General features: G+C 40.3%; 1 protein-coding gene across 3 annotated transcripts; it reads left to right on the forward strand.

The window, feature by feature from the left end:
- The first annotated feature begins 217 nt into the window (after nucleotides 1–217).
- KPNA2 (karyopherin subunit alpha 2) lies at nucleotides 218–8,094 on the forward strand. Of its 3 annotated transcripts, XM_015572453.1 has the most exons (12): nucleotides 219–317; nucleotides 841–939; nucleotides 1,190–1,327; nucleotides 1,838–1,926; nucleotides 2,912–3,180; nucleotides 3,444–3,538; nucleotides 3,620–3,883; nucleotides 4,298–4,531; nucleotides 4,771–4,953; nucleotides 5,826–5,975; nucleotides 7,097–7,102; nucleotides 8,055–8,094. In XM_015572453.1, the coding sequence occupies exons 2-12, from the start codon at nucleotides 865–867 to the stop codon at nucleotides 8,088–8,090; spliced, it is 1,539 nt and encodes a 512-aa protein (XP_015427939.1). In that variant the 5' UTR covers nucleotides 219–317; nucleotides 841–864; the 3' UTR covers nucleotides 8,091–8,094. The 3 variants fall into 3 exon arrangements, with proteins under 3 accessions (XP_006776751.1, XP_015427939.1, XP_015427940.1); XM_006776688.2 differs by lacking the exon at nucleotides 8,055–8,094 and having other exon boundaries at nucleotides 218–317; nucleotides 6,791–7,136; XM_015572454.1 differs by lacking the exons at nucleotides 219–317; nucleotides 841–939; nucleotides 1,838–1,926; nucleotides 7,097–7,102; nucleotides 8,055–8,094 and adding an exon at nucleotides 6,791–7,073 and having other exon boundaries at nucleotides 1,196–1,327.
- The last annotated feature ends 1,938 nt before the right edge of the window (nucleotides 8,095–10,032 follow it).

The raw sequence follows: 10,032 nt of genomic DNA on the forward strand, positions 1-10,032 counted from the left end.
AGGCCCCGGGCTTTGGGCCCGGACAACCTCATCGGGAGCCTTTGCGGTTCGCGACTCGCGGAATCAGAGCGAGGCCTACGGGCCAAAATCCCGGAGGGAGCCGGGGGCCGCTGCATATTCCGGGGTGTGTGTGTGTGGGGGGGTGTGTGGGGGTGTTGGGGGGGCAGGGGAAGGGACTGGAGGTGGAGGTGGCCATTGGAACTCTCTCTCGAAACGTAGGCTTTGGGTTGGCTGTGTCAGTTTTGTGAACTAACGTAATGGAATAAAAATACGTCGGAAAGACTGAAGTAAATTTTGTCATCGTGTGGAGAGCGCTCGTAAGTATCCGCGTCTGAATGATGTCAGCTAATAGGAGCCTAATGGAGGGCATTCCTTCGAAATTCCTGGAAAGGGAAATGTTAGCGGGATGTTGAAGATGCAGAGCTGCTCGCGGAATTTCAGGGTGGACAGGAGTTATGGGAGACAACGCAAAAAATGAACCAACTTTCTCTTTCATTTCTCAATGTGAAGAATGAGCCTATTTTGGCCATTAGGAGACCAGAGGCTCTGGATATTGCGCCTCGGACATAGATTTTAACTGTAGGCGCCGTTTTTTGTCTTCAGTTATCTATCTGGGGACTGCATGTGGCAGCGTCTAGAGCTGCACTGTCCCGCGGGGTAGTTACCAAATACTTGTGGCAAGTCCGAGCCTTGAGCTGTGCTGTATGTAAGCTTACATGACACGCAAGATTTTGAAGAATTGGTATGAATAAAAGAATGTGAACTAGCCATCAACACTCTTCTTACTGACAAAGCAAAATGATAAAAAAGGGAAATTCTTTTTCTCTCCCCCTGTCTTAGAGCTTCTCCCTTTGTCTCATAACCATGTCCACCAACGAGAATGCTAATTCGCCAGCTGCCCGCCTTAACAGATTCAAGAACAAGGGGAAAGACAGTACAGTGAGTACCTTCTGTTGCTTTCACGTGGTATTTTTTAAAAAAATTTTTATTAAGGTATTACAAATGTGTCTTTTCCCCCCCCCCCATTGTTCCCTCATCCCCTCCTCCCCCCATCACATGGTATTTTTAAAATGGGAAGATCATTGGGAAGGTATCAAAACTCTGAGGGAATTTGGAAATAATAAGAAAGCCCTCATTTTGCAACAAAACCCGAAATGATGGGTGAAATGACATGTTTTCTTTTTCCAAGGAAATGAGGCGGCGCCGAATAGAAGTTAATGTGGAGCTGAGGAAAGCTAAGAAGGATGACCAGATGCTGAAAAGGAGAAATGTGAGCTCCTTTCCCGATGATGCTACGTCTCCACTGCAGGAAAACCGCAACAACCAGGTAAATATATTTTAGCTTATGAATTATGGTAAAGCCAGAAAGCCAATATGGGACTTCAGTCTTTAAAAACATTGCTAGTGTTATGGTTTTAACTATAAAATCTGAAGATTTTCTTTTTCCCCTGCTCTGAATTCGTTCTTTCCTACCCACACTCCATAATCTACTCAAGTTGATTGCAAGGTCTTTAGCGCCGATCTCTTTTACTACTAAGTTTCCCTGCATTTACAGCTGCCAGCTCAGTAACCTAACCTGGCTCATTCCAGTACCAACTGAAAGTGTGTTCAGAGCCACTTTCTGGCCTATTTCTACCTTTTTTTTTTTTTCTTAAGTCTCTATTTTTTGTACTTGTTTGAGACAGTTCTATATAATTGGTATTTAATTAACAGGCAAACAAATGTAGGGGTAATGAACACTTAGTAACTAATTATAAACCAAAAAATGGCAAATAAGGGATTTTATTTTTATTTAATCTAAAAAATGATAATTTGCAAAATTCCACTGCTTTTGTAGGGCACTGTAAATTGGTCTGTTGAGGACATTGTCAAAGGCATAAATAGCAACAATTTGGAAAGCCAGCTCCAAGCTACTCAGGCTGCAAGGTAAGTGTTGTCTGATGTAGCATGGGTAACCCTAGAATTTAGCTTTTTTAGATTTTTGTTTGTTTGTTTTTGGTGGGAAAAAGAGATAGATGGTGTGGGTGATGAATGGTTAAGCATGCATATAAGCATAACCAATAGACAAACAGTAGGGGGTTGAGGGCATGTGCTGGGGTGTGGGAGTGGCTGGGGAGAGGTCAATGGGGGAAAAAGGAGACATAATACTTTAAACAATAAAGAATTTAAATTTAAAAAATATGTATTTTTTATTGATTTAAAAGAGGAAGGGAGAGAGACAGAGAGATAGAAACATCTATGATGAGAGAGAATCATTCATCGGCTGTCTCCTGCATGCCCCCAACTGGGGATGGAGCCTGAAACCCGGGCATATGCCCTTTACCGGAATCGAACCTGGGACCCTTCAGTCTGCAGGCAAGCTGACACTCTATCCACTGAGCCCAACCAGCTAGGGCAACTTTTGGTGTACTTTTAAAGAAAATTACAAAGTTTTTGATTGGCACATCCATTTAGAAAATTCGTATTCTTAGACTTATCTCTCATGCACAGATATTTGTGACATCCATCACAGAAAGGATTAATAATTTCTGGAGATTGACTGCAGAAATCTAAATGACAAGCATGGAAAAGATGTTTAACCTTACTTGGTCAGAGAAATACAAATTAAAAGAACAATGAGAGATTAAAAAAATCTAAAGTAGATTTCTGCAGGGATGTAGAGGAGGGTAACCTACACTACTGGTAATATTTTTATTTTGGAAAAAAGGTAGTAAAGACACCACATATGGCAGTACCGTGCAGCCAATCTGTTTAGCTCCTTTTACAATTCAGGATATCTGAGCATTTAGTGCTTCACTGTAAAAGGCTGTCTAAAGTTCTAAATCCTTGAATTGCATTTTTAATCGCTTTTTACACAAACTTCATTTGTTAATCACCTTCAACTTTTGTTTATCTTTTTGTTCACCCTTAGGAAACTGCTTTCTAGGGAAAAACAGCCACCCATAGACAACATAATCCGGGCTGGTTTGATCCCAAAATTTGTGTCCTTCTTGGGCAGAACTGATTGTAGTCCCATCCAGTTTGAATCTGCTTGGGCCCTCACTAACATTGCTTCCGGGACTTCGGAACAGACCAAGGCTGTAGTAGATGGAGGTGCTATTCCAGCATTCATTTCTCTGTTGGCATCTCCCCACGCTCACATCAGTGAACAAGCCGTATGGGCTCTAGGAAATATTGCAGGTACTTGGCATTTTAAGTTCTTTTGACAGAATGTCTCTAATCATGCTGAGGTTGGGGTAAGTGCCTGGTATAAGTGAGTGAGTGACCTTTGTGTTTTGAACTTGCTTTCTTTCAGTGGTTATTGGGTGTGAAAGTGGCATTTAAGTAAGTTAGGGAATTTCTGAGAGTATTGTCTTTATGTTAAGACATTGGTGCACTGAGTCACTCACTGACCATTGATGGTACTAGAAAAGTAGATAGGATTAACTTTGCCCTTTTTTCAGGTGATGGTTCAGCTTTCCGAGACTTGGTTATCAAGTATGGTGCAGTTGACCCACTGTTGGCTCTTCTAGCAGTTCCTGATATGTCATCTTTAGCAGTAAGTTACTCACTTGTTGATTCTATTTTTCCCACCACCTCAGAAAACAGGACTTTTCATTGCATTTTTCTTTTCCTGCAGTGTGGTTACTTACGTAATCTGACCTGGACACTTTCAAACCTTTGTCGCAACAAGAATCCTGTACCCCCATTAGATGCTGTTGAGCAGATTCTTCCTACTTTAGTTCGTCTCCTGCATCATGATGATCCAGAAGTATTAGCAGATAGCTGCTGGGCCATTTCCTACCTTACTGATGGTCCAAATGAACGGATTGAAATGGTTGTGAAAACAGGAGTTGTGCCCCAACTTGTGAAGCTCCTAGGAGCTACTGAATTGCCAATTGTGGTAAGTTACTTTCAGATGAGAACATAAAATATAAGGAACATAATCAGTTGATACTAATCTTGACATTGCCTTTTTAGGCCATGATAAGCCTATTGTCAAAACTTTTGGGGTAGCCATGACTGGTTTGACTCAGTGGATAGAGTGTCAGCCTGTGGACTGAAGGGTCCCAGGTTCGATTCTGGTCAGGGGCATGTACCTTGGTTGTGGGCACATCCCCAGTCCCTACTGTGTGCAGGAGGCAGCTGATGGATGATTGTCTCTCATCGATGTTTTAACTCTATATTCCTCTCCCTTCCTGTCTGTAAAAAATTAATAAAAATATATTTTAAAAAATTAAGAACTTTTGGGGTATAGTGTTTTTGAGCAATATTGGAAAAAATAACTGTCAGCATAACTTTCCCCCCCCCATTTTAGACTCCTGCCCTAAGAGCCATAGGAAATATTGTCACTGGGACAGACGAACAGACGCAGGTTGTAATAGATGCAGGAGCACTTGCCATCTTTCCCAGCCTACTAATGAACTCCAAAACTAATATTCAGAAGGAAGCTACATGGACAATGTCAAACATCACAGCTGGCCGCCAGGACCAGATACAGCAAGTTGTGAATCATGGATTAGTCCCATTCCTCATTGTTGTTCTTTCTAAGGTAATGGAGTCTTAGGCCTTAATCAAAGGATTGTTAGTGTTTATGGACAGGCAATTGGAAAAGCTGTGCTTGATAGGATTCTTAATGTACTAATGTTAGCTTCTACTTACAGTCCTTTGCTAAAATGGCCAGTAATTTCTCTCATTTAAGGTTCAATAGTCACTTTTTCTAAAACAGAACTTTTAGAATCTTCTTTTTACAACCATTCCGAAATAAACTTGTTTCCTTATGTTTATTAGGCAGACTTTAAGACACAAAAGGAAGCTGTATGGGCTGTGACCAACTATACAAGTGGTGGAACAGTTGAACAAATTGTATACCTCGTTCATTGTGGCATAATAGAACCACTGATGAACCTCTTAACTGCGAAAGATACCAAAATTATTCTGGTTATTCTGGATGCCATTTCAAATATATTTCAGGTAAGTCTTATCGAGATATCATTTGTGTTTGGGTTTGATGATAATTGGCTTACTGTTTATTTTAATTTTTTTGTTAATCTTCACCTGAGGATATTTTTCCATTGATTTTTAGAGAGTGGAAGCGGGGGGGAGAGACAGAAACATTGATGTGAAAGAGGCACATTGACTAGGTTGCCTCTCACACACACCCAGACCAGGCCAGGGATCGAACCTGCAACTGTGGTACATGCCCTTGACTGGAATTGAGCCCAAGACCCCTCAATCTGCAGGCTGATGCTCCATCCACTGAGCCAAACCAGCTAGGGCTATTTATCTAAATGATATTTTTATTGATTTTACAGAGAAGAAGGGAGGAGAGAAAAACATCAATGAGGAGAGAGACTCATTCATTTGTTGCCTCCTGCATGTGCCCCCCCCCCCGGCCCCCCCCGGGGATCAAGCCTGCAACCTGTGAATGTTCCTTGACCAGGAAGGGAACCATGACTTCCTGGTTCATGGGTCAGTGCTCAACCACTGAGCTATACCGGCCGGGCTGGTTCTCCACCTTGACTGCACTATGGGATTATCTGGGGTGCTCTTACAAAACAGAAATTTCCTGTTTCCATTACAGACCAGTTGAACCTGGATATAGTGTCATTTTTAAAGTTGCCCAGGTGGTGATGAACAGAAAAGGTTGAGAATTAGTCAAAACTCTTTGTAGCTCAACGCTATAGAAGTAGTTGCTGAGAGCAAGTACAGATCTGATCACCTTAAATTTAAAAAATGTACAATGGAGATAGTGTTTGTCTTGTAGGGTTGTTGAAGGAAGTGTCAAGTGTTTATTTCTGTCTGATAATATATTAGTACTTAAACATAGATTGGAATTTTTTTAGGCTGCTGAGAAACTAGGTGAAACTGAGAAACTAAGTATAATGATTGAAGAATGTGGAGGTTTGGACAAAATTGAAGCTCTACAAAACCATGAAAATGAGTCGGTGTACAAAGCGTCACTAAACTTGATTGAGAAATATTTTTCTGTAGAGGTGAGTAACCTGTTAACATTAAGAACTTGGAAAAGGGACATTTAAGGTCAAGCCCATGGACTTTTTTTTTTTTGTCATACTTTTTCCATAAACCCTGTATCCTTATTAAATATAACAAAATATCACTGTAAGTGGGACATAATGTATATATTTGCTCTTCAAATGTTTGGCATGATATCTTTTTTTAAAAAGCTATTTTTATTGATTATAGAGAAGAAGGGGGAGGGATAGAGAGATAGAAACATTGATGAGCTGCCTCCTGCACACCTCTTAGTGGGGATTGAGCCCCCAACCCGCCATGTACTTTGACCAGGAAGTGAACCAGTGACCTCTTGGTGTATGGGTTGATGCACAACCACTGAGCCACACTGGCCGGGCCTATCATGATATCACCAATTTACTTTCAAATGAATGGCCTTAGAACTATCTTGAGAGTAAGCTTTTGTGTAAGAGTCAGTAGAGAAGTCAACCAACCCCATAGCTATACTCTGGGCATAATAAGCAATTTTTCCCTTGCCTATTAAAGTGATAGGTAGAGAAGAAATCTCTCTTTTTCTGTTATCATAGTAGCATTTCTGAACCTATTCAGAACCTTCCCCTTCCAGGTACTAATAAACTGGCAAGTTTCAGCAACTCACCCTCCCTCCATTATTTCAAATGTGTACAGGGATAAAGGTGAAATATGCAGATGAAGACCTTAAGAGTAAATACAAACTTCTAGGCAGGCTACTACTTAGAGATATGCCATATTTATGGGAATATTTACTTATTTATTATGCCATATTTATGGGAATTATTTATTTTAATGTTTCCAGGAAGAGGAAGATCAAAATGTTGTGCCAGAAACTACCTCTGAAGGTTATACATTCCAAGTTCAGGATGGCACTCCTGGGACCTTTAACTTTTAGATTGTACAACTGAAGCATAAAGTTGTTTGTTGTGTACTATGTTTGGTATAAGTACGTCTTACTGTTTCTCTACTAAGAACTCTTTTTAAATGTGGTTTGTTATTGTAGCACTTTTTACAACGAATCTATACTTGAACAGTTCCAAACTGTACATACTGTATGAAGCTTCTACTCTCAGTGAGTTTCTTCTATGTGGAATTTCATATCTTGCAGTCTCCTGTAAATAAAGATTAAGTTCCACCATTTACTTTACCATGCCTATGTATTGTTTTCCAATTTGGAGCTCGTACGTTGCCAATGAACCAAAATGATGTGACTAATTGGAGGTGTAGTTCTGTTTACAGACAACATTTGATGTAAGGATACATGGGTGATAGCTTTTCCTGCCTGCTTCTGAGTTCTGGCTTTGCTCTAGGCTGCTTCTCCTCTTGGTAAGTAATAATGGCACCAGCCAGAAAGATATTTTTTAAGAGTTTTCACAAAGGAATGAGCCCTCAGCCAGTCTCCTCTAGCCTCAGTGGCCAGGGAGAGGGAAAAACTTAAATTTAATCATGAGTCTCTGGGAGTTTCAAGCGACATTCATTTCTTCCAACTTGCAAGGCTCAAAGTAGTTTCAAGGCTGCACCTGGCACCTTGCAAGGTTTACCCAGATTTATGTTTATTTGGTAAGGGGTTGGTCCAACTGTTAATCTCCTTAAAATTTAATCCCCAGGTGCTTCTTCCATATAGTCTGGGTTGAAAGCCACTACTCTAAGAAATAGTTACGCTGTTAGCAGGATAGGAAATGGATTGAGGTGGTTGTGGTTGTGGTGGGAGTGTTAACTACAGTATCCATAAGTCTGAGGAAAATGAAATGATTTAAAAAGTAGTCTTGTTTGTGTTTTTTGGATGAGTTAGAAAAGTGATGAGTTAAGCCTCCAGTGCTGACCTCTGACAGCCTTGCCTGCCATTTCCCCCATAGAAAATAAAAGCCATGGTGGTAGAAGTGGGGATTTGGGTTGAGACTCAAGTTAAAAGTGATTTATACTTTCCATTGTGGGCATGGCAAAATGGCTCCCTCAAAGAAGGGTGGGAGAAGGGTCGTTCTGTCACTGTGGTAGTGACCAGAGAATATGCTATCAACGTTCACAAGCATGTGCATGGGTTGGGTTTCAAGAATTGTGCCCCTCAGGCACTCAGATCTGGAAATTTGCCAAGAAGGAGATAAGAACTCCAGGTAAACTGGGCCAAAGGAATAAGGAATGTGCCATACCGTATCTGGGTGCCAGTGTTCAGAAAATGTAACGAGGGTGAATATTGGTCATCTACATAAGTGTCACCACTTTCAAAAATCTACAGTTAATGTAGATGAGAATTAACTGCTGATTGTTAAATAAAAATTATAAAACTGCAAAAATAATCACAAGTGATTTATGACCTCTAAGGGCACTGTACTCAAAGAGAGAAACATGGATGTGAGAGACACATCAACTGGTTCCGCCCACATGGGGCTGTGGATTGAGCCTGCAATCAAGGCATGTGCCCTAGACCAGAATTGAACCTGAGACCCTTCAGTCTGCAAGCTGATGCTCTAACCACTGGTTAGGGCAAGGTAGTCTTTCAAGTTAGTAGTAATGTAACAAATTTCTGTTTACCTCCTCTGAGCAGTAAGGGTATTCCCCCAATTCAACATACATGTAAATACTTTGATTTTTTTTTAGGAAACAATAAAATCACTTTAATTTGCTACTTTTCATTTTGAAAAGTTATTACAGTATAATTTGCAAAATTCAAAGACAGATGCCACTGAAGGCATGTCCTGGGAACCACTGAGAAATGTCTACTATGTCACAAATACATTTTACCTTTTGCAGGTAATGGGCTTTTATTATTTTTAAATACATTTTTATTGACTAGAGAGAGGAAGGGGGAGAGAGAGAGAGAGAGAGGGGAACATTCATCAGGAATTAAACCGGCGATCTCTCAATGCATGGGATGATGCTCAACCAACCAAGCCACACCAGCCAGGGCAGGTAATGGGCTTTTAAAGTTTCCTACATGAAATAGAATATAGTGCTTATCCTGTTTGGGTGCAGAAAAAGAACGCAAGTTTCTAACCTGGAACACTAACCATGTTACATGTAGTTTCCCCTAAGTTTAGGACATTTTGTAGTCCTTTTCTTGCTTTCTCTATTCAAAGGCTTTCCCATGAAGTGGTGGGGAGGAAAAAGAAGTAAAACTGCAGCTCTGTAGACTGCCCGCGCTCTCCCAGCTACTTCTTGCTCCCTCCTTTTTATTTCTACTCATTCTAAAACAAGTCCCTTCTTGGATGCTGGATCCAAAAGTCTTTTAACTTGAGAAAAGGTAATGTGAAAATAAATCTGGACCCTCTAGACCAGTGGTTCTCAACCTTCCTAATGCTGCACCCCTTTAATACAGTTCCTCATGTTGTGGTGACCCCCAACCATAAAATTATTTTTGTTGCTACTTCATAACTGTAATTTTGCTACTGTTATGAATTGTAATGTAAATATCTGATATGCAGGATGTATTTTCATTGTTACAAATTTAACAATTAAAGCATAGTGATTAATCACAAAAACAATATGTAATTATATATGTGTTTTCTGATGGTCTTAGGCGACCCCTGTGAAAGGGTCGTTTGACCTCCAAAGGGGTCGTGACCCACAGGTTGAGAATCGCTGCTCTAGACTTTTGCCCTAAAGATAGGTGGAGCTTCAATGGCTTCGGAGGGACTAATGTAAACAGTGAATCGAACCTGGGACCCTTGAGTCCGCAGGCTGACACTCTTATCCACTGAGCCAAACCGGTTTCGGCCATTTTCACATTTTAGATAAAATTGTTATGCTGGTTTTCTTGGAGTTGAAATTCTTAGAGGCATTTGTTTTCATTGAACTTAAATGGATACAATTTTTGACTTTGAGAATGAGTTTTCATATTCAGCTTGATGTTTAAAAATCTGAAAAGAATACTATATAGTTGCCAAATTTTTCTTCTTTCATGTGTTAATATTTAATTGCTTTTGTTGATGCACTAAATTTTTTTTAGCTCCTAGCAGTTTTAAATCCCATTTAAGACTTTAATAAATGATAAATCTTTGCCTATAACTTTCATTTTTGTATTATAGATAAGAAAGTAAGGATGGGAAG

The sequence above is a fragment of the Myotis davidii genome, unplaced genomic scaffold, assembly GCF_000327345.1.
Source record: "Myotis davidii unplaced genomic scaffold, ASM32734v1 scaffold69, whole genome shotgun sequence".
NCBI classification, from domain to species: Eukaryota; Metazoa; Chordata; class Mammalia; order Chiroptera; family Vespertilionidae; genus Myotis; species Myotis davidii.